Genomic DNA, 25,527 nt, shown 5'->3' with positions numbered 1-25,527 from the left:
CAACTCAGGAAATTCACTAAAGAATAACAGCAGCAGCAGCACAAACAACAAAAACCTAAGGAAAGCAGAAAGCAAGCAGAAATTCAAATACAGAAAATTTATATAAACTAACCAGATCAAGGAAAAAAGAAAGCACAGATACACAAAATTAGAAAAAAAAATGGAAAAATATTTTACTCAATTTTATCTCAAATCCTATGAAATGAACGATTATATAGGAGATTATGAAACCATCCAAAGTGACCTGAGGAGTATATGAAAATCAGACTTAACCTACCAAACGAAGAAAAGCTGTCCAAGAATTGGTCCACCCTCAAAATATACAAATGAATGAAATAATGAATAACTGAATTAAATTAAAAAATCAAGGTCCAATGATTTCACAGGTACCAAATATCAGAACACCACGAAGCCCATAACTCCAATCTAATTTACATTGTTCTAGAGCACATAAAGAGGAAGCAAGTTTCCATTTTAAAAATGAGAATCACGTGATAAACACCCAAACCAGAAGAGAGTAGTATAGAAAAAAATTACAAACCAATATCACTTATTCAACTAATTCCAAAATCTTAAAAAAAATACTGACAAATAGAATCTAGCAACACATTCACGGAACACAGTCTACCATAACCAAGTGAGATCCATTTGTGAACCAAAATGATGATTCAAAATTAAGAAATCTAGCATAATGTGATCCAATAATTCAACTCACCATATTAATGGCTTAAAGGAGTAACACTACAGTCATTCCATAAAAAAAAACTTTTTTAAGCTAAAAATCAACATCTATTCCTGGTAAAATCTCTTTACATAGGCACAGATGAATACATACACACACACACACACACACACACACAGTGCAATACTAGAAGCACTGACATTGAAATCAAGAATAAAGTACAAGTACTATACCACTATTACTTATCATGGTTCTGATACAACGACCATCCAATGAGAAAGAAAAAAAAATTAGAAAAGTTGCAAAATTATTATGATTTGGAGATGAAAATCTAAGACAATCAACTAGAAAATTTTTCAGAATTGTTTAGAGTTTAATAAGGTTGCCAACTGAAAACAATAAAAATCGATAAAAAAAAAAATAAATAAAAAAAAAAATAAAAAAATAAAAAAAATAAAAAATAAAAATCGATAGCTTTCCTATATACAAGTAAGCAATTAGAAAACATACTGGAAGAAAAAAACATTTTATTTATAATGGGAATAAAAGAAAATAGGAATAAATTTCATAAGAAATGCATATATTCTATATAAAGAAAACTTTAAAACACTAAAAGACACAGAAATTGACTTGAATAAATGGAACATACTCTTAGAGAGGAACATACTGAGAAAAATTTAAAGGTGTCAATTCCTTCTGAACTGTGAATGTAGAGATAATGTTATTAAAAACAACTACAGGACTCTTTCCAGTAAAGTTCACACCAAAAAATAAGTGTTAAGAACATGCCAGGAAAATTCCAGAAAAAACATTAATGAGGGGATCTTGATTAAATTACTTGATATAAGTAATATAAATTACTTACATAATATTATAGTATTTAAAACTGTTTGATACAAGTGCAGCAATAAGCAGATCAATGGAACAAAATACAAGGTCAGAAACAGACTCAAGTATAGATTAGAATTTGGTATATAATAAAAATGGCATTTCAAATCAGTTGGATAAAGATAGATTTTCTTAATATACAGAGTCCTTACAAGCCAATGAGAAAAAGACCAACAACCTGATAGAAAAATAGGCAAATCATAAGGAGTTGTCACTTTTACCACCATGATAACAATGATCAAGAAGTTTCATAAAACACTTTCACTATTGGTATTGATTAGGTATGGGTAAACAGGTACCCCTTGTTTCCTGAAGCCTTTTTAGAGGCAATTTGGCAACATCAAATTTCAAATGCCCTCTGACCCAGCAATTCTACTCTGATCAATTATCATACTGGTGTATTCACACATGTAAACAAAGATGTACCTACCAGGATATTCTTTCCCGTGTTGTTTAAAATCATGAAAGCCTGGAAACAATCTAAAGGTCCATGTATAAGCAACTGGTCTTATATAACTGCGATACATACATACATCTATGTACATATACACATAAAAATATTATGCAGGTAGAGCTATATATGATCTTCAAGATATACTATTAAGGAGACTTACTTTTCAAGTATTCTTCTTAGGCATTATTGAATTTTTATTTTTTTAACCGTGAGTATTTTTTTCTCTTTTAAATGAAGTAAAAACTAAAAGTGAATTAAAAATAAAAATGAAGTAAGATTTAAAGTTTGGTAACTGAGACAACCCATTTTGTAGTGCTCTTGATGTCTCAATGTGAGATTTATTCCTGCATAACTGGATGGAATCAGCCAGAGCACATTCTTCAACCTATGATTTTCCTTCTTGGAAAAAAATTAAATAAATTAATCAGATAAATTCACAGGTTTACTTTACTGTCTTTTTAATGCATCTTCTAGGCATCATCAAATGTGAAAGAATATGGAAAAGATAAAGCATATAAAACAGAAAAGGCTGCTATACGTAATACGTTTAGAATCAAAACTCTCTTATGCTCTGTATGTGTGATTAAAATAAAGAAGTAACTGAAGACATTTCTAATATCAATTATTTTACTTTAGGTTGAAAAATGTGCCTTTAACTCTTTTTTTCTTGTTAATGGTATTAACAAGAAAAAGGTAGCTTTTAAGAAAATATTGATAATTTTAAATACAGATGTAAACTTGAACAAAGAATCAAATTAATCAGATTATGGCAATTTTTAAGTATTTACAAAGTAAATACTACAACTAAATTACATGAACATAAGATTTTAATTATCCTACTTTCTGACTGCCTTAAAGAGGAAGAAGAGAGAAGTTACCTGAAGCTGATGGACAAATCCAGCATTAGGATTAATACAAAATCTTCTTTCTTGAACGTAAGCAAATGCATCTCTGAAAACAAAAAAAGAAAACTAAGGCGATAATATTATTTCATGAATTAATCTCAATTTTTCCACAATTTATCTAAAATACGAACTTACCTAACAATTTACCTAAAATAGAAAATCATAATCATACAGCTTGTACTACAGAGAGATAGTGAATTGTAGTGGAAAAACCGAAAGCATGGTCAGACTAAGTATCACAATTCGTTTGCTTCCCAGCTGTGTGTCCTAGGGGACACTTCTCAGCTTCTCTAAGCTTTATTTTTCTCATCTGTAAATTAGGCATTATAATAATTCCTATCTTGGAGCACTACTGTAAAGATGGAAAATAATAAGTATAACACATCGTGTACAGCATCTGTCACACAGTACATGCTCAGATATTATTACTGGTTAATAAATGAGAAGTATAGGGACTTCCGTGTGTTGTTGAGATAAAAGTGCCTAGAATAGTATCTGGCACATGGCAAAAACCCAATAAATGGAAGTTATTTTCACTATTAATATTATTACTGACACATCACCAAATAATAAAGAGAATATATAAAACAAAATCTAGCACGTATTACTCATTTTCAGTTAAATAAAAGCATTTGTATTCAAATAATATTTAAGAATTAACTCTTTTAAGCAAACTTTTCCATTATAATTTTAAGATAAAAAATACCAAATAAACTAAAGCATTTGGGACTTCCCTGGTGGCACAGTGGTTAAGAATCTGCCTGCCAATGCAGGGGACACGGGTTCCATCCCTGGTCCGGGAAGATCCCACATGCTGTGGAGCAACTAAGTCCATGCGCCACAACTACCAAGCCTGCACTCTAGAGCCCGCAAGCCACAACTACTGAAGCCCGCGCGCCTAGAGTCCGTGCTCCGCAACAAGAGAAGCCACCGCAATGAGAAGCCCACGCACTGCAACGAAGAGTAGCCCCCGCTCGCCGCAACTACAGAAAGCCCACGTGCAGCAAAGAAGACCCAACGCAGCCAAAAATAAATAAATAAATAAATTAATTAATTAAAGATAACTTGGGGAAAAAAAAAAAAACTAAAGCATTTGAATGTCTACTATATGTGAGGCATGTGGATCCAATGCTGAACATAGCTCAAATGGAGAGGGTTAATTGGGAACACAGCATTAGAATGGAGAGATTGATAGGGGCATGTCATGTGAAGTTTCATTGGCCATGTTAAGAATTATTAAGGATCAGAAACATTTGAAAGCTTTTTAGGGTAAGGTAACATATGATCAGATTTATCTTTTGAGAAAATCATTCTCACTGTGGTGTGGAGAACAGAACAGACTAGAGAAGGAAAGAAAACATGAGACCACTAAGAAGGTGACTACTGGAAGAGTCCAAAGGAAACATGACTAGAGCTTGGATTAGGGAGATTAAATTATGATAAAGAGAAAGAGCCAGATTCAAAGAATATTTTAGGACAAAAAACAGACAGGATTTCGTAAAGGATCAGTTTGGGACATGAGGAGTGAAAGAGAAGGAGGTATCAATGATTACAACAGATTTCTAACTTGTACAAGACACACTAAGAAAGAAAATACTGTACATTGGCCAGCTTTTTTGGTTTGTTTTAGGGTGAAAAGCTCATCAGCCTGTCTTTCTCTCTCTCTTTTGTCTATGCAATATGCTTGGAAAAGATGATTTTGGATAAGACAAACAATGAATTGTGAACAGACACTAAAACAATTCTTAGGTAATTTTTCATCCAACTACTGTTAAAGGAAAACATAATAAATTAATCTTTTAAACAAAGCAAGCTATTACATCTTTGTCTAAGAGTTTTTAAACTCAGATTAACCAATTCCCTAGTAGTAAGCAAGCAGTTTTCCATGGGTTATTCCAACTATAATTATCTTTGGTTTTTAAAATAACAAGAGTTAGCACTAGCTCCATAAAATAACAAACATTAGCCTAAGTGGATCTATACAAGGTAGACACGCTACAAGGATTAAGAGACTTAACCATGCGATAAAAGGGCCTGCCTAATCAAACGTGACTAGATGACAAAATCAGGAGATTATTAACTTAAAGCTCCTAAACCGTCTCCATTAAGCTTTATTTTAATGAGAATCTAAACTGTGGCTAGGTTTCAGAGTACTTTCTTACCTGTACTTCATTCCAAATGTTTCCATAATGTATGCAATAACAAAGGCAGCACTGAAGAGGGGGAAAAAATTTTTAGAAAAAAACAGAAAACACAACTCATTAATTAAATGCAAGAGAAAGAAAGATTATCTCTAACTTCATACCTCCTGGAGATCCCTGCATTCCCATGGACAAGAACTTTTCCTGAAAAACAAGAAATAGTTATTCTGATAGAAAGATACCTGATTCAGCAGCTAAAATATATTGAAACTATGTATCGTACTACAATAAATCTTTTCTTAAACATTTTATGTATTTTATATGTACAACTTGGATACTTATTAATTTTCAAATCCTTGAATTTATATATATTAACTGTGTGGCGATTACAGTAGACTTTTAGGTTAAAGAGATTTAAAGCTGACCCAGAACATGAAAAATAGTTCTATAGAGATATTTAAGAAAGCCTATCCAAATGAAACAAAAAGTTGGGAAAATACAAATTTGGGAAGTCTATTATACATAAATGCAGAATATGAAAGTTGTAATTAAGACGAATACTAACTAAAAAATTAACTATCATAAATAATCTCCTAAAAATAAACATAAGCTAAGTAAAGGAATATTATTTACCTCCACTTTGTAAGCTCCCATCAATAAATTCTTTAGTCTGAAGGCAAAAGACAATGTGTTATAATAAAACATGTGGAGTAACATAAGCATAAAATACATACATACAGTGAAACATATTGAAAATAATTTCCTGATTATTTATATGAATAAAAATTACCTTATGTCAAAAATCTCCAAAATGCTACAAATACAACTATTACAAGTTTAAATATTAGTTTGAATTTAAGAAATTTGAAGTGTGATTTCTCAAATATTTGGAGATCATAAAAAGGTTTTAAAAATAATAAATTTTTAAAAAAATATAATCCCACAATTTTCAGACATAACAAAGTAAAAGTAGTATAGGAGAAAATCATGTTTCATTAAGTTTTAGAACCACAGTTAAGAGGTCAAATCATAAATAAATTTTAAATGATATTAAAATATTGATACCTACCATGGGGAAAAAACGTATTATATTTTCAACTGGATTATCTGCAATATCCAAGACTAAATATCTGAAAATAGAATATTTTGTGATAAGCACATTTTCAGATAAAACTCTCTTCATATATAAAAAATACGAAAATTTCTTGGCAACCATGAAAATAATGCAAAACAATTTTCAAAATATCATATTCCCAAGAACCGAGCCATAGATTTTATACTGCTTGAAGGCACAGATAGCATTTAAAGCCTTAAATAACACGTTAACATTTCTCTGATATCTTAGTATAAAAAAAAATCTATCTGCTTAAAATAGAAAAATCACAAGTAGGAAGAAACCTTCCTCTAGATCAGAGTGGACCTGGAAAATAAAGACAAAAATTGCCTGTTTTCCTTATTGTTATTCTTCTATTTCTACCAACTTCCCTAGGACTAAAAGATTTTTCTCTGGATGGCCCTGCCACCTTTCCTCACAACCCTAGAAAGGACAATTCAGAGGAAGCCCAAAGTCTGAGAGAGAAGAAACTAACCAAAATAGAAGGCAGCAGTCTGACAGAGCCGTGAGTCAAACATTCATTGTTTGAACTAACCTTCAGTAGAGCAACAAGCAACAAAAGACCACCTGTCCTGGAATTTTACACCTTCAAAAACATTTAAAATAAGTCATTTTAAAACACTAGCCTTATTTTGTGAAAAACTTCTATTTCTGGAAATTCCCTGGCGGTTCAGTGGTTAGGACTCGGTGCTTTCACTGCTGGGGCCCTGGGTTCGAACCCTGGTCAGGAAACTAAGATCCTGCAAGCCGCGTGGTACGGCCAAAAATAAAAAATAAAAACTTACATTTCTAACCTATCCAACACCACCTATTTATTAACACAACTTAGTTAAGTAATTAAGTTATAAAATTTAAAGTCAATATTGCTTTAATGATCATTTTGGTGGCAGCAACTTCAATAAATTCAGGGCTTATCACACAGAAGCTGTATCCAGGACATTTTGGCACTAAAAACAAAAATTCTATACAAATTAGAAAGCTATATAGTATGGCATTTTAAAATATAACATTTTCATTTTAATATACACAAGTCTATATGTGTGTATACATAATACACATATACAGTAGAGAAAGTTTAGAAGGAAATATACCAAAATGTTAAAGTTATGTTCCTCTGGGTTGTGGATTTATGGATGACTTTTTAAATATTTTTCTTGGTGTCATTCTGTATTTTCCAACATATCTATAAAGAACAAGTATTTCTTTTGCAATTAGAAAAAATTCGATCTATTTTATTTTAGATTACAGATATTCCCTTTTTAAAACTAGTTTTTATTAACTGAAAAATGTGTACACACAGTAAAAAATTCTAACAGTATAAAGACATCTGCAATGAAACCTAGGTCTCTCTACCATCCCAGACCCTAAATTTCCCTTCTCAGAAGTAACTACTGTCAAGTTTCTAGTCTGTCAGTCCAGAAATTTTCTATGCATATACAAGAATATATGCCTAATGTACTGCATATATTTTTAAACACATGGCTCTGCACCTTGCTGTTTTCATTTAATAAATCTTGAAGATTAGTCCATATGAGCACACATAGAAATATTTCATTCTTTTTCATGGTTACAGTATTCTATTGTGTATTCACACAATATATTTTACAGTCTCTTATACTGATGGACATTCAGGTTGCTTTCATTATTACAAACAATAGAGCAGAACATTAAAACAGTTTTAACATATATGCTTTTATACAAATATTTCTAGAATGATATCAAAAAAAGAGTTAATAGTAGCTGCCTCCTAGCTAGAGATAGACTAGATAGCTGGGTTTAGGGGAGGAAAGAGACATTTTCCTTATATACCTTTTTGACCCTTCGGCCTTTGTATCATGTGTAATATATGCTTTATTTTTTTAAATGAAGCTAAAACAAAGAACATTAAAAACCATCAGATGCTCAACCTCATCATTTTAAGATAAATTAGAAAGGCAAATTAAAACTACACAAGACACCTTTTTTACTCCAGGAGATTGGGAAAAATTAAAAATGTTTTATAATTTTGTCTTAGAGAGATACCAAGGAAAGAGTCCCTCTCATTTACTTCACACAGTGGGAATGTAAACTGATACAACTAACTGGAGGGCAATCTGTAACATCTATTAAAATTTAAATGCTCATGTTCTTTAATCCAGCAATTCCACCTCTACAAATTTATCCTACTGATATATTCACATATGAATTAAATGATATATACAGGGATACTCATTACATTAGCAAAAGTCTGGAAACAATCTAAATGTCCAACAAGAGGAGATGGGTTGAATAAATTTTAGTACAGTAATACAATGGATTACTGTGCAACTTAAAAAGAATAATGCGGGAGTTTCCTGGTAGCCTTGTGGTTAGGATTCTGGGCTTTCACTGGTCAGGGAACTGACATCCTGCAAGCTGTGCAGTGTGGGGGGAAAAAAAAGAAGAATGCAGCTAAGAAATAATATGAAGCAATCTCCAAAATACGTAATTTTTAAAAAAAGCTAACTTGATCTGTAAGAATATGTTTATATATGTAACATACCTCTGGAAACATACTCAAAATCAACGGATACCTGCAGGGAGGAGAACTGAGTATCTAGGGGACAGGAATAGGGAAACCTACTTTTCAGTATACATGTTTTTGAACATTTAGAATTCCACATTTTGTGCATGAATTACTTTTAAAAAATATTTTAAAGGAAGTTTATTCTTTAAATGATGTACTGTATGACCCATCTTTATAAAACATATATATACAGGAGAAAAATCCGATATAATAAAATCAACTTGAAATAAAAACATTACATGTTTGCTACCCTTAACATTTTTATAAATTATAGCAACAATTCTTACCTAAATAATTGTTGAAAGTTGGGTTTAATAAAGTTTGCTTCAATATTTTGTCTTATACATATTATATGAGTTATTCCATGTTTCTGTAGTATAGGTAGCTGTAAAAAAAATAGGGAGAGAAATAGTTTAAAATACAAAACATCATCTTATTGTAAAACAGATATTTGAAAATACACAGGACTCAACTTTAGAACTAATGTAGCCACGTCTGAGCTTTAAGTACAGGGGATCAAAGCTAATTTCATAATAACATACCTGAAGTGATCAGCAAAATATTTCAATGATTCAAGGTTAATACACTACATGTCCTCAAAAGGCTAACAGGATTATTTTATATCTATAATTTTAGAGCTTGATATGACCTTAAAGATAATTTATTTGGGAAACAATACTACACCTTCATTATATACCTTATTGTACACTTTGACCTTTGTATCATGTACTTTATTACATTATTATACTTTATTACTTATTTATAATTTACATTTATATACTCTTTATTATTTATTTATAATACTATATAGTGGTTAAAGGCATGGGCTTTGGAGTCATGAGAGCCCAAGCTCTATATCCCAGCTCTGCTAATGACCTGAGCACTGTGGCTCAATTTTCTCACGTGAAAATAAGGAAAACCCTACCTATTCACTGAGTGGTTGTGAGAATTATATAAGAAAATATGTTTGGCATACTGCCTGGAACACACAGCAAGGGTTTTCAGTTAATGGCAGTTACATATATTGACTACAATTTTTATTTTTTAGAGAGGACTACTATGACATAAACAGTTGTTCAACATCACTGATTTCTAGACTACTCCCTGCCTCTCCCAGTACACTTTTTCTACTATAAGCCAGAATTAAGTTATACAATTCACAAAACCTAATTAACCTTTTAGGGTTTAAAAATTCTCTTAAAGTTAAAACTGGCAACTCCAAAGGATATTATATTCTGTGGTGCTTTTGGGCTCTACATTTAAAACAATTTAACATGACAACTCTAAGAACTATCAAATAAATTTTTATTTGCAAGTGACTATAGGTTTCAGTGAAATTTACAGGTGACATGTTATTTTAATAGTTAGAATATAAATTCCATGAGAATAAGGACTTTGTTCACCGATTCATGCTAAGTATGTATAAAACAGTGCCTGGAACATAGAACTTGTTCAATAATTATACGTTCAAGAAATGAATGAACAAATCATGAAGAATCAGAATTAATAACCTTGAGTTTTTTATTTTCAGTTTATAATCTTATATATTTAATTCCCTTTCTGTAATAAACAGTCCAGAACAGCAATACTAATAATTCATGAAAGAAGTCAAAGAATAATTTCTATTTGTTATAGACTGAATGTTTGTGTCTCCCTAAAATTCCTATGTTGAAGCCCTAACCTCCAAGGTAACAGTATTAGTTGGTGGGGCCTTTGGGAGGTAATTAGATATAGATGAGGCCATGAGGGTGGAGCACCCATGACGGAATTAGTACCCTTATAAGAAAAGGAAGAGACATCAGAGCTTCGTCTCTCTGCCATGTGAGGATACAGCAAGAAGGCAGCAAACCAAGAAGAGGGCCCTCACCAAAACCTAACCATGCTGGCACTCTCATCTCAAACTTCCCAGCCTCCAGAACTGTGAGAAATAAATGTCGGTTGTTGAAGCCATCCAGTCTACGGTATTTATTACAGCAGCCTAAGCTAAGAAAATGTGGTTTTTAAATGTTAATTTTTGCAGCTAGGTTTCCTATGTCTGGCATAGATTAGAGTTCAATTATCTTTGTATTTCCTGAGTACATCCTGAGACAGTGGAAAGGAGGTAAGCATTTGGTAGGATTAACAATGAATCAATGGGGACTTCCCTGGTGGTCCAATGGTTAAGACTTCACCTTCCAATGCAGGGGGTGCATGTTCGATCCCTGGTTGGGGAGCTAAGATCCCACATGCCTCGTGGCCAAAAAGCCAAAAAAACGTAAAAAAAGAAGCAATACTGTAACAAATTCAATAAAAACTTAAAAAAAAAATGGTCCACATCAAAAAAAAATCTTAAAAAAAAAAAATAATAAATCAGTGTTCCGTATTCACATTTACGGAAACTCCAAAGTAAATTCAATATTCATTCCTTTGTTTATGATTGATCTATGATATGTGAAGTTTTCATATCTACTCTATTAACGTGAGAAACTACAAGAAAACATATATAAAATTAGAGATAAAAACATGTTTTAACAAGCCTGGAAGGCACATTAGATTACTAAGTGAAAAACAAACCTTAAGATAGAACCCAAAAGTAATAGCACACAAAATAGTTTTTATTTTTCAACAGACTTTCATTTATACAAAGCAAATTATGACCTTATCTCATACCTACAAACAACAGAAAAATTTAGAAAAAGAAATGGTTCACTACTTACAAAGAGCCTAAATATGTCCCTTTTATTAAAACTGTATTTGAATGTAATAAAAGATAGGCTAAACTAAGTGAGTTTATTAGAACAGGAGTTTATTCCCTAAGGTTTCTTTATCTCTGTTATTCTTTTGTTATTTTTTTGGATAATGAAATGAAAAGAAATATGGGCTGTACTATAATGACTCATGGTGGGAAATAATCAAATTGTGCCATAGAAGCTTTTCTTCAGTCTAATGAGACTATGGTGAAATTAGGGGGAAGAGATTTTGAGACGACAGATCTGTAAACAAACATTTATAAATTAATGTGAGAAAGAGTATAACAGGTATATTTATAAAGTGCAGTGAGAATACAAAAAGCAAATAGTCTAAAATCATCCTGAAGGCCAGTATTTGTGAATATTACATTATTTGCGCATAACTTTGTTTTTACAAAGTAAGTCACAGTTAATTCTATAGTTATCTACCATATTCTTTCCTTAGTATTTATTTACATAGATATTTTTTTATCCACGCCCCACCTTTCCAACTTAGCTGTAGGCCATCAAAATGACTAGGGTTACTCTTAGATAGTCCTCAACAGTCAAAAAGCCTTCCAATACCAAAAGGAATGACATTAACTTTAAAAAACTCCCAATCACCAAAATTCGTAAATACATCAAATTATTTCATAAAAGCTTTAAATTCTACAGTTTTTATAAAACCTACTGCAGGTAAGTATCATATACAAGAACACTGACTTCTAAATAGGCAGGTTATTAGGGAAAACATTTGTGATATAATGTTTCACATTATAATTCAGAGAGAATTAGCACTGTCATAATTCATAGGGCTGAATCCTCTAGAAGTGACAATAACACTGTTACATATATTTGAATGAGATCTACCCTTTTAACTGTGTAACTGAAGAAATACATTTCAGGTTAACTATATAGGACATCTAGATATATAGTACAATACTTTACAACCTGGAACATCCATACCTCTAAAGTCTGGAAGAACAGAAGATTTGCGTCACTTCAATTAAAATATGTGGGTGTGTACGAGTGCATTCGTATACACTCGTGCATGCATACTCTCTTACCCTTTAACTAAAATGTTAAATAACCTTATTTTGGGATTTAATTGTATCTCATATTTTTCAGAAACTATGATTAGCAATTACAGATGTCTAACATCTTAGAGGGTAAATAAATTATTAAAGGTCAGTTTTTGGTAAGTCTTTTAAATACACGGATTTCATGAGGAAAAAAATACAAAAACTCATTTGTGATTTGTGCTTAAACATGAGAATCACTGGTCCAGTAAAATTTAGAAAGAAGTAGGTGCTCCAGAGTGACAACTACTGTTAATATGCAATATCGGTGCACCCTTCCTCAAATAAAACTGTTTCTACTAAAAAAATTTACTCCAAATAGTTGGTTAATAAGTTCTCTTGATGAATCTAATCTAAAGTTCTTACCTTGCTTTTCATGGCAGAAGAATATGGGCCTAAAAATAATCCAGGCAAAATTTCCTAGGAAAAAAAATTGAGCTATTTACCATCAGCAATTTAAATCTATACAAAATATGTACCATATAAATGGATTAGCTGAGTGTTTTCATAGCTGTTATAATAATTTGCTAAAAAGCCTGTTATTTAGGGAGTATTTTCTAGCCACACTGAGCAAATGATTGGGAAGAGAAATGCAGATGTGCTTTATATAATCAAATGACACATTTAAAGTTTAAATGTAGTTCTGAAAAGTCAGGTATTTGAACTTCCATAGTGCTTTTTATAAGCAGTTTGAGTAGAATTACTATATTGTATTGTTGTCTTTTAGATTACTAAAACACTCCTAATTTTACTTCTATTCTCTGCTATAGTTTAGAAATAAAATAGGTATAAAGAAAATCATCCCTTTGGAATTACACGAAACCTTATTCAGTCAAATCAAAAGTAGTACAAGATAAAACAAGATTACAACTTTTACCTATGTAAAGTATTATTGCAGAGCTTAAAAAAAAAAAAAGACTATTGACTATTGACAGAGTCTCAGCAATTTAAATAAATAACTTCTGAATGGTGAATTAAAATTTATTCTATGTGAATTCAATATAGAAAGCTTTCAGTGTGAATTCTATGTGAATTCAATATAGAAAGTTTTTAGTATATAGAGTATATATCATACTCTATATACTAATATAATTTTGTAGTTCGGTTCTATGGGACACCAGAATTATTTGTGTATAGGTGTGATTTCTTCTAATAGCTTCTTGTGGGCAGAAACTAAATTTTACTCATATTTGCATTCCCCATAGCACCAAGTAAAATGCCCCACGGGTAATCACATATTTTTAAAAAGTGAATTTTCACAAAGAGAGAAAGCAAACAGATTTTTAGAAGTCAAGGGATTCCTGAGAAGGGGAAACATTGCTTGATCTTGGGAGTAGCAAATTTGAAATGCAAAACAAAAAAAGTACTGCTATGTGGGTTAGCTATCACTAATTCATTCATTCCATACTGTGAGTATTCAACTCAATCTTCTGTAGAACTTCACTATGAAAGTTGACTGGGAATCAGACACAAAGATGAGCAATTAGTCAAAAGGGTGATGTGCTTTACAGTCAACTCTCCTGAGTTTATCTAAGCTAGACAAACACAGAAAGTAAACTGCTTTCAGAAATAATACAAATATTGTACCCAATTTTTCAGATGAAGAAAAACAAAGTGACTCATTAAGCACAAACATATATTACTATGCCCATGGTTCTAATCTAAGAAAGAAATTTCATCTCCCATCTTTTTAAGAGCCACGATTAACTTTAAATATGTTAATATTTAAAATACTCAGTGATGAACCTACAGATCATGAGTCAACAGGACTCAAATCCTTTGTGAAATCAGGTTAAATTATTTAACAATGATAGTAACAGTAATACAGGCTGGCTGGAATAAATGAGAAGGTTGTCATACCTGCATCTCTCGTCTCATAGGGTAGGTCCACTCCTTAAAAATGGAAGGAAAACATAAGAAAAGTAAATAACATTATGAAAAATGTCACCCAATTAAAAGTTAAAGATGTAATATACAAGTGTATGGATTTTTTAAAAATACATTATACTTATAGAACAGTCTATAAAAATAGCAGATTCAATTGGCTTCACAAACACCTGAAAATTTAAGTGACAAGAAAACGATTAAGGTAATTCTTTAAATAATTGGGCTTCCAAAATTATGATTATGTTACTTTATAATGGATGGAATAGTTCAATAATAATAAGGATAGGTATTCCAGAAGTTTCTCTCAAAAATGATCCTCTAAGTCAGAGATGTCAAATAGACTTTTTGTCATTCGTGCCAACTCTAACCAACTGGCAGTGGATAGCTAAAACCCTGTGTGGAGAAAGACTCAAGGAAGGAAAGAGTGCTGTGGTCATTGAGCAATATCTGCAATGATGAAAGAACAGAATGTGATAGGTATTTATTTGCCATTCCTGATCTAAACTGCCATTTGCTCATCAAACAGCCTTTCCCATATCTCACTTGGGCTTAAGGTTCTGTCTAGTTCAAGTTCCTTTACAGATACACTTCACCAAAGTACAGAGTTCATTCTTGGAATGCAGACCAAGATAAAGAAGTTGGAAAATAATGCAAAATGCCAATGCAAAATGGCAAAAGACAGAAAATATTTTAAAAGAAAAAGAAAAAAGCTATTACAGGGAATTGAAATGAAGAATCAAAAATAGTACAGATAGTCCTCATTTGTAAATGCACTACATTCCAAAAGTTTCTAGCTTGGTTGCTTAAAACTCAGAATTATAAATAGTAATTAGGTTTCTAAAGTTAAAACTGCAAAAAGTTAAAAAAAAAAAAACCTTTTTATTTTGAAATAATTTTAGAATTACAGAAAAGTTGAAAAAAATAGTACAAGGAATTCCCTTTACCCTCCATCCAGATTCCCCAAGTCAGAAAAGTATTTTTAACATATAAGGTAGAAATGTTATATCTCTGTAATGGAAAGAGAGAATAGTACTCCTACAAAGACAGTCAGCATTTTTTTTAAAATAGAGAAACAAAATACATTTTTCGTTTTTAATCTTGAAAATTGGTCTCAGCAATGTAGTAGAAGCGGACTATAAACCCTGAGAAACTATCTATGAAATGAGTGTTAAAATATATTTTTAAAAGTATGTTTAAATGCACAGCTGAACTAAGAAGTGAGGGAAATCCCCAGAGAGACACACACTCATAAACACAAGAAAGCACAAACCCAGCAAGGATAGTAAGCACTGAAACAGAGCATACTGAGAAGATCTGCTAGTCTTTTCAGGGCCTTATATTTCTTTCTGTTCTTTTAAAATGTAGGTATAAAAGAACTTATAATGAGGTGTTAAAATGCCCAAATCTGAATGTAGAGCTCAATCAATTTTTACAAACATACATACCCACTCAGATGAAGATTTCCACCATCCCAGAAAGTTCCCTCATTCTTCTTCTCAGTCAATATCTCCTGTTTTCAGAGGTGACCACTAACTTCCATCACTACAGATTTTAGTTTTGTCTGTTCTGGAACTTCATGTAAATGGAATCATACAGTAGTACTATTTTATGTCTGGTTTATCTCACTCAGCCTAATGTCCGTGAGATTCATCCATGTTGTTGTGTATGTCAGTAGTTTGTTCCTTTTCATTGCTGTGCAGTATACTATTGTATAAATATTCCACAATTTACTCACTCTCCTGTTGGTGGAGATTTAAGTAGCTTCCAGGTTTTGGCAATTATGAATAAAGGTGCAATGAAAACTCTTTTATATGCTCTTTGGTGGACATATGCATTTATTGCTCTTGGATATATAAGTGGCAATGGAATGACTAAATCACAGAGTAGGCCTATATTTGGCTTTACTAGACACTGTCAAAAGTTTTAGAAGAGCAATTTACACTCCCACCAGGAATGTATGGGAGTTCTAGTTGTTCCACATCTTCATGATGGCCTTAATTTTAAATGGCACGGCACATGAGACAAAGCCCAGGACCTGCTCAAAGTCAGATCATGACCAAAAAGCTGGGACCCCCAAAGGGCAACACCCTCAGTGAAAGATAAAGTGGAGGGAGTGGGGCCTCACTTCATCCCCATAAAAATGAGTACTCTTGCCTTTCCTAGCTTTGGTTCTGAGTAGGTGGTGGTGGTGGTAGTAGTGGGGTGGGGTCTTCCTAACCAATCTGGTCTTCACTCAGGTTTGGCATTGGAATGCAATTATCTTTGTGAGGCCAAGTGAAAATTTAATGTCAAGTGGTCCTGGGTAAATAGTGTCTATGGGTTCCTGGGAGAAGCAAATGCATTTTCTCTCTGGAGGAACATACCCTAAACCTAGATCAGAAATAATTCAAACAGATAGGTTCCAATGAACTCGCAATATAAAATTCATTAAAAAAAAAAAGAGGAAACGTATCACCATGAAAAGCGATACAACTGAATCACAGCCACAAAGACGGCAGATATTAATTACAACAACGAAAAATACAGCACATTTAATATATTTAAAGAAATAAGAGTACCATAAGTATGACCAAAAATTAAGAAACTAATTTTTAAGGGAGCCAAAAGGAATATGTAGAACTGAAAAAGTACAACTGAAATGAAAAGTCAACAGATAGGCTAAACAGAAGGACATAGAGAGAGAATCTGTGAGCTGGAAAACAGAACTAATGAAATGACCTAAATTCAGAGATGGAAAATATGAGCAGTTAATAGACATATAAGATAGAATTAAATGGTCTAACATCCATAGAATCTAAGTTCCAGAAGGAGGGGTGAGAAAATAAAGGAGAGATATTACACCAGATATTAATGAGAATTTTCCGAAAGTGGTTAAAGATACCTCAGAAATAGGCGGCCCAGTAAATCCCAAGCAGGATAAAGGAAAGAAATGCACAGGTAAACAGTGAAACAGCAGCACAGCAAACACAGAAAGGAGAATTTCTTTTTCCAGACTAAAAGCAAATAGAAGACTGGAAAAGAATAGAGGCCAGAAGACCTACATATATGCAGTCAATTACTTTTCCTGAAAGACACCAAGGCAATTCAATGCAGAAAGAAAAGTCTTTCAACAAGTGGTGCTGGAACAACTGGATAAATGTCTGGAAAATAAAACGAATCTTGATCCTGACCACACGTGTGTGTGCTCGCATGCACACGCATGCGAGCACACACACAAACATCTCATCTGTCTTCATTGCTGTATCTATTTCCAGCACTTGATGACAGTACCTGGCACATAGTAGGCACTCAATAAATAACTGTTGAATGAACGGAAAAAAGTGTGTGTGTGTGTGTGTGTGTACAAACATAAGTACAAAAATGATATAACTTCTAGAAGAAAACATAGGAGAATATCTTTGCAACCTTGGGAAAAGGAAAGATGTCTTAAAGAGGGCTCAAAAGGTACTAAGCACAAAGGGAAAAAACAATTTAGTAAATTCGATTTCATGAAAATTAAAAACTTCTGCTCAAGGAAATACACTGCTAAGAAAATGAATGATCAAGCCACAGACTGAAAGAAAACATTTGTAATATATACCCAACAAAAGACTTGTATCCAAAATACAAAAATACACACCAACAATAAAGTGAAAACATAATTTTTAAAATGGGCAAAGAAGTAGACAGACATCTCATTATGGAAGATATCTAAATGGCCAATATCACATGAAAATGTGCTCAACATTAGGGAAATTCAAATTATATTAAAACAACAAATTCAAATTCAAAGCACAAGATACCATTACATATCCACGATTGACTAAAGTTAAAAAGTGACAACACCAAATGTTAGTAATGACGTGGAGCAACTGGGACTTTCAAACATTGCTGAGTATAAAATGAAATGTTAATAATACACTTACTCGATTAATCTAGCAATTCCACTACTAAGATTTACCAAAGAGAAATGAAAACATACGTCCACAAAAAGACTTGTACAAAAATATTCAAAGCAGCTTTATTCATCATAACCCCAAATAACCCAAATGTCTATCCATGGTATACTCATACAATGAAACAGTACTCAGCAATGAAAAAGAATCAACTACCCATAAACACAATATAGATGAATTTCACAGGTATTATGTTCAGTGAAAGAAGCAATAAACAAAACAGTCCATTTTGCATGATTCAATTTATATGAAGTTCAAGAACAGACAAAACTAAACTATGGTTACAGAAATCATCATATTCGTTGCCTAATGTGGGTTGGGGTAGGGGTTGCCTGGAAATGGATATGAGGTAACTTCCTATGTTGGGAGAAATGGTCTACATCTTGATACAAGCAGTAGATACACTGGTGTATATATTTAACAAAACTCACTGAATTGTACACTTAACATCCGTGCATTACACTCTATGTAAATTTTATCTCTATTAAAAAAAGAGAGCATCCAGACAAAAAAGACAGATTACATATAAAGGAAAGACAATTTGACTGACCCTGACTTCTCAACTACAAGAATGGAAAGACAGAAGACAGAGGAACAATACATTCAAAGTGGTGAAATAAATAATTGTTAGTTTAGAATATATATTGAGAAAATCATCTTTCAAGAACAAGAGTGAAATAAAAGACAATTCCATACAAACAAACAAAAGAGAGTTTACTACCAGCAGACTCTTATTAAAGGAACTTCTAAAAGATGTTTTTTTGAAGAAAAGGTACTACTGTCTCTATTTTACATTTCTATTTTAGGTACAGAGAGCCTACATAACCTGACTTCAAGTTCACGTAGTCTGACTCTAGAGTCCATTCTCTTAATCGCTACACTACACAGCCTCTCAATGTAAGAATGAACTATAAGGCAAACATATAGTTATATTTAAACAAATACTGACTACATAAAATAATAATAATGATTAGTTTATAGCGATTAATAGAATAGAAAAAAGTATATAATTTACAAGCCAGTAGAGGGGGAAATGTAATCAAACTGTACAGACTGAATGTTTACCTGCTTTTTTAACTTACCAATATGTTACAACTTTTTTATATTGAAAAACTGTTAAAGAAGTTAGGTCAAAGATTCTTGTCATTTTAGTCACAGAACCGCTAACCATTGAACACAGTGCCTGCCAGAGAATAAGCACTGAGGAGATCCACGGTACTAGATTCTATGGATCTTATTTCTTTCTCTTTTCTTTTCTTTTTCTTTTTTTTTTTTAAAGATTCTCTAGTAGTCTAACAGTCAGCCTTATCTTCCGGAAAAAACTGGTCAGAGCTGTGAGAAAGAAGAAAGCGATAAAAGAAATGTGTACTTTTGAGTTTACCTAAAATGAAATCTCTACATTATGTGTGATGAAAGAAGAAAAACAGAGGAACATATATAGGGAAATGGTGTACATATATTCCAGGGAATACTACGCAATATGCCAGATGGCACTTAAAGCCACAGGATAAACATGTGCTTCTTTCTGATGTATCAATTTTATCAGAAGTTTTGTTTTTTGTTTTTTTGTTTTCCTGGAGAAAAAAAGTATTTTCACTGACCACCAATTTAAAACATTAAAACAAACATGAACATATGGAATAGAATGCAAAATTTACACGAATTTTTAAGTGAAACAGGCTTCAAATAAATTTTGAGCTTCTCATAAGGTTGTATTCAATAGAACATGTATGCTGTATTTATAGAAGAAATATTACAGGAGTAAAAAGCAAGCTGTATAGAAGAGAATGAAAAATTACTCCTATTCACAGAACAGACAAGCATGCAGCCTACTTTAGTGAGCATGACTTGCTGTAATAGGCAATACTCCTGATCTCAGGAGTTTACCCTCTTTGTTTATCTAGCTCTGACTACTACCTACAGAACAAATCTTAAACCTGCCTTGTCTACCAATTCTGCCTTTAATGTACTACATCAAGATTTTGAAAGTCATTCATGCTTACAGTCGTGCTCTACCAGACACATATCTGTCTGAACATGTCTCTAATAACCAAGTCTTGGGTGTATCACACTCAATCTCAACCTGCCCACAGTTCCTAAAATCCATCAATTTAGAGATGGGAGTATTAATGGGTCAGACTCCCATTATAACTGCCAATGATCTATTTTGAATTACTATTGTAGATAATTAGTAGAATCAACTTCCCAAACTTCAATGATTAGCAAAGCAGTCCAACTATATTTCTCAAACCAAAGCAAGCCTGCTAAGCTAAAATATCCTTAATTGTGAAATACACCATGCTTCTGACAGAAATTCACAAGTGAAAATCCTTCAATCATCAATATGAGATAGAAGGTACCACATATTAAAACACCTTTCAGGCTCTCTTCTTCCTTCTCAAGCAAATGCAGTTACATGATCTATAAAATCACACTTAGGGGACAGGAAAAAATGCTATAAAAATGTTCAAAGACCAATAAACAAATAAATAAATTCACCAAAGGACACGGGCTGTAACCTATAAAAACTTAATTCTTATCATCAGATGGATTAGGGTGGTTGAAACATGTAACTTTTAGAAATACCAAGAGGATTTTTTTTTTTATACAGGTTGGGGGAGTTCAGGAAAAAACAAAACAAAACATCAGAATACTATACCTGAGCTGGTACACTTCACAAAACAGAAAAAGTAGTATTACAGTTTCTCTCCTCCAAAAAAAACAGTCCTCTTCAGAATAAGCTCTTTCCTTTAGTTCCCATGCCTAACTCAAGCTTTAGTTAAACCAAAGGACCAAAAGAGATTTTTACTCAAAAATGAGAGGGTTGGGGGGATATGGAGAAACAGGGGCATTTAAGTAAGATGCTTCTAAATCAGTTATTCCTAAACCTGGCTGCCATTAGAATTATCTAGCTCCATCTTAAACCAATTAAATCAGAATAGGGGCCCAGGTATGGTTATTTTAAAAGTTCCTTGGGTGATTCTACTCTACAGTCAGGTTAAAAAAGCACCATTCTAAACTTAAAGGAGCTAGAAGAGGGATCCTCAGTCAGACACATTAAGCAACTCCTATTTTTGATTCTGTACTAAGAGAATCAAAAGAGAAAAGAAAATGGAAAGGCTAACATTTAAGTTGCCAAACTGCAGCTGAAAAAAATATCTCACTTTCTATCTGAAAAGAAGGTAAAACATTAATTCTTGAATTATAAAAGCAACAGCCCTAACTATGTAACTGATTTGTTTAAAAATTGTTACTGTAAGCTGCTCTTTTTTTCTTCACATGTAAAAAAAACTACTGTAATCTTGCCACAAGTAAGACTCTACTATTAATACTAATCAAGATTCTTTCATTAAGTCAAAAAACATTCGTCAAGCTTATGATATATATCAGACACTGTTAAATGAAAGAAACAGTGGCAAATAAGACAGAAATTTATTGGTGACCAAGCCTCCTTATGAAACTTTTAGGCTATAGTGGAAAATAGACATTGATCAAAATTATAAGTATGATAACTGTTACAAAGGTAGGTATAAAAGTAAAAGTAGCAAGTGCTACAGAGGTTTTTAAACCTGGGGGATTGAACTAGTCTGGAGAATGGGAGAGGGGACAGGAGGAATTGGCAAAATCAGGGAAAGTTTCTCTGAAGAAATGATGCCTCAAGTGAGATCTAACCCAACAGCAAATAGTTAATGAGGAGAGGGCAAGGGGAATGCTGGCAGTTATGGTAGGGGAAAATAGTAACGTAAAGGTCCTGAGATAGGGGGAAAACATTGAAGCATTCCAGAAACTGAGAGAAGATGACTATGGATAGGGCACACGGAGAATGGAGCAAGGGGAAGAGTAGCTCATAATGAGATTAGAGAGGCAGGTGATGCCAGTTCACACCGGACCATGCTGATGACGTTAAGGGTTTGAACTTCATCCTCAAAACAATGGTTCTGAAAAACCTAGGGGCAGGAGAGGAATAAAGATGCAGACGTAGAGAATGGACTTGAGGACACGGGGAGGGGGAAGGGTAAGCTGGGACGAAGTGAGAGAGTGGCATGGACATATATACACTACCAAATGTAAAACAGATAGCTAGTGGGAAGCAGCCGCATAGCACAGGGAGATCAACTCGGTGGTTTGTGACCACCTAGAGGGTTGGGATAGGGAGGGTGGGAGGGAGACGCAAGAGGGAGGAGATATGCGGATATATGTATATGCATAGCTGATTCACTTTGTTATAAAGCAGAAACACACCACTGTAAAGCAATTATACTCCAATAAAGATGTTTAAAAAAAAAACAATGGGAAATCACAGCAGTTTTAAAGGAATGATGGTCTTTTTGCAAACCGATCTAAACACAGCTAAATTTCTGCTAACAACTATCCTGTAAAGAGTGCTCTAACCAGTATTTCACGAAACTTAGAAGTAATATTTTTATAGAAGTGACAGGATCATCAAGCTACCATAGCCTGATCACAACAATCATTAAGAGCCTTCACTGAAATCTCTGTACTTGAATTTTTTTTTTACTTAAGCAAGATTTGGATTGTGATTGGTAGTGCTTCCTATGTGGAAGGAACTATGCTGGCTGGTCACCATAACCATGTAAAACTGTTTGCCACTTTTATGTATCTCACTGGAAATTAGAAAATTACATTCTGTTTTATTAGTCAGTTTATCATGAGTAACTATATGCCCTATTTAATGGTTATTTACAGTTTTGTCTGTCCAGAACGCATCCTCCATCTTTCGTGAAATGCTCCTACCGTTTTGGTGGGAGGGCTACTAATGAAAGCTTCACTCCCCTAGGTCAGATGCTAGGAAGTGAGCATCTGACCTAGACTGGACCCCTCACTGTATTCACCCCTTCCTGGCTCTCTTGACTGATCCAAAGGATGGGCATATGACCTAAATTGGGCCAATCTTCTAGATTTTAAACACTGAAGCTTAGAGAAAGGCACTTTTGTTCCTCAATGTGTATGCTGTAAGCATATGACCCTCGAGCAACTGATGGCCAAACTCCATACCTGTGCAGAAGCCCAAGAAAAAGAACACAGCCTGACAGAAAGTAGAGACAAGCACTAATGAAAGGCAGGGGCAGCTCTGATGCATTATAATACCACCTAGTCAAGTCCCTAAGACCAGCTGCACTCCAAACTTTCTGGATTTAGTTACTTCTTTTCTTTTTTGCTTAAGCTCCTCTGGTTTTTGTCACTTGTAACCGAGAGATAACAAACATCTAGTGCTATGAAATAATGAATGAACTGGCTTTCAGTAGATAATATCATTATGTACTAGGTTTAAGCATTACTTCTGTCCGACACAGGAAAGAAGTAAGCTATATTCCTCCTAAGATATTATAATCTTTGCAAAGATAAGATATATTATTTACACAATAAAAGATTAAATACAAAGTCTGTAAACATTTTAAACTAGAACTATTAAGCTTAGAACAGGGAAGAATTGAGGTGCAGTAAAAAGGACAATGAATTAAGAATGAGGAGACCAAGGTCCTCACTTGTGTCTTGCGCTAGGCATATCATTTATTCTTAGTAAGCTACAATTTCTTCACCTGAGAAGTGGGAATGCTCTACATTATTTCTTAGGTTGCTGCCAGTGATGAAATTTCTGAATCATTTTGAGGATATAAAAGCATACTCTTCATTCACATGATTCCATATAAAACAAAGAAAAAAGTGTAAATTCATTTTTAACCTAACCTAAATTCTACTTCTTTTCCTACTTAAGAGTCTACTCTTAAAACATGAAATTCTCAAGGATTATTATCACAAGCAAAAGATCCGCCCCCGATAAAAAACGTGAACCACAAATGAAGACACTCAATAGAATGAATATTTGGTATAAATTGAATGATCTCTTAAAAAAAGAGATTTTAGATTTCTTTCTTTCTCGATCCTACTAAAGCATATCTGAATATCATTGTCCTGTTATAATTGAGTCTTCAGAAAAATTCTAATTTAGTATTCTGCAATACCATAAAGTATTCTAAACTAGGAATAGATGGGAAAAAACTCAGTACAAACGTTAGGGAAGGAAGAAGTAAGGTGGGGTAAAAAGAACCCCAAATTAGAAATCAGGAGAACAAGTTATAAAGAATTTTATTCCCCATATTAACTTCCCTCCAAAGGGCAAGGTTTTGGATTGAAGTTCTCAGATTCGAACGAGCTAGCTTTGTGACATTTACTCTGCTGGTCACGGCTTGCCTCAAAAACACCAAAAACCAAACCAAAACAAAACAAACCAACTACTTCGGGAAACTTTTTGAAGGCACACTTAGCGAGTTCAGGGCCCACGTCTATTCCACACGTGGGGCCGTGTGTCCCACAAGTGAATCGACGACACCAAAGATTACCCCTCAAAAGGAGATTAAAAACATTACCCTCCCATTGCTTTGGCAATAAAAGGGGAACCTTACTCCAAGTAAGGCCTCGACGCCGAACCTGGGGGGAAAGGGCTGCTTTTGCTCATCTCATTGAATTCAGCTGACCAGACCCGGCTCCGGCGCCGGAGACTCAGGAGGGGAAGAGGAACTCAGTGACTGGGGTCTGGGCTGACGGCCCCGGAGGGCGAGGCTCCGCCCCTGGGTCCCGGGACGCCGTCAAGAGGCAACAGGACTCCGGGGAGCCGGAGGCTTCGACGGTTGGGGCCTGGGGTCGCCCCTCGGCCGAGGAGCCACAAGGGGAGGCCTGTTAGTGGCAGTCACCGACAGACTCACCTCGGCGTCTTCTTTGCACTGTGGGAGCGAGGGGAACTCCAGCTTCACGTCCTCCATGGTCCCGGCCCGCGGGTTTGTGGGTGGGGTGGGGTGGAAGTGGGAGTTACCCGCCGGCCCGACACTCGGGCTGGCAGTGGCGGTGAAAGGAAGGAGAGAGGGTAGACCGGAGGACTGACGGGGAGGCAGCGGGCTTACAACTAACACACGCAGACTAAAGGGTCCCAGCGACTGCGGCGGCGGCGGTGGCGGCGACGACAGCCGGGAAGAGGAGGGCTGCGCGGCTCGTGCCCGGCCGCCATGCTGCTGCCGTCTCCCTCCCCCGCCGAGTCTCCGCGCCCCTAAGGCCGCCCAGGCTCCCGCACCAACATGAGAGCTACAACCGTCTCCCCTTTCCACCCCGCCCCCCCCGCGCCGCCCCAGCCAATCCCAGCCCACGCTCGCCTTCGGCCCGCCCCCCCCGCGGC

The 25,527-nt window shown here is 34.3% G+C and overlaps 1 protein-coding gene across 1 annotated transcript in view; it reads right to left on the bottom strand.

The window, feature by feature from the left end:
• STYX (serine/threonine/tyrosine interacting protein) overlaps positions 1-25,390 on the bottom strand; it is a 33,950-nt gene extending 8,560 nt beyond the window's left edge. Inside the window, exons 1-9 of the mRNA XM_061182565.1 lie at positions 25,064-25,390; positions 14,377-14,409; positions 12,883-12,936; positions 9,017-9,114; positions 6,140-6,200; positions 5,704-5,740; positions 5,235-5,274; positions 5,092-5,142; positions 2,903-2,975 (exon numbers count right to left, since the gene is read on the bottom strand). Of these exons, the coding sequence (XP_061038548.1) occupies positions 2,903-2,975; positions 5,092-5,142; positions 5,235-5,274; positions 5,704-5,740; positions 6,140-6,200; positions 9,017-9,114; positions 12,883-12,936; positions 14,377-14,409; positions 25,064-25,120 (504 nt within the window). The 5' untranslated portion in view covers positions 25,121-25,390. The remainder of the gene's footprint in view (positions 1-2,902; positions 2,976-5,091; positions 5,143-5,234; positions 5,275-5,703; positions 5,741-6,139; positions 6,201-9,016; positions 9,115-12,882; positions 12,937-14,376; positions 14,410-25,063) is intronic.
• Between the last annotated feature and the right edge of the window lie 137 nt (positions 25,391-25,527).

Source organism: Eubalaena glacialis, chromosome 2 (genome assembly GCF_028564815.1).
Source record: "Eubalaena glacialis isolate mEubGla1 chromosome 2, mEubGla1.1.hap2.+ XY, whole genome shotgun sequence".
NCBI lineage: Eukaryota > Metazoa > Chordata > Mammalia > Artiodactyla > Balaenidae > Eubalaena > Eubalaena glacialis.
This window is presented reverse-complemented; position numbering and strand designations above follow the sequence as displayed.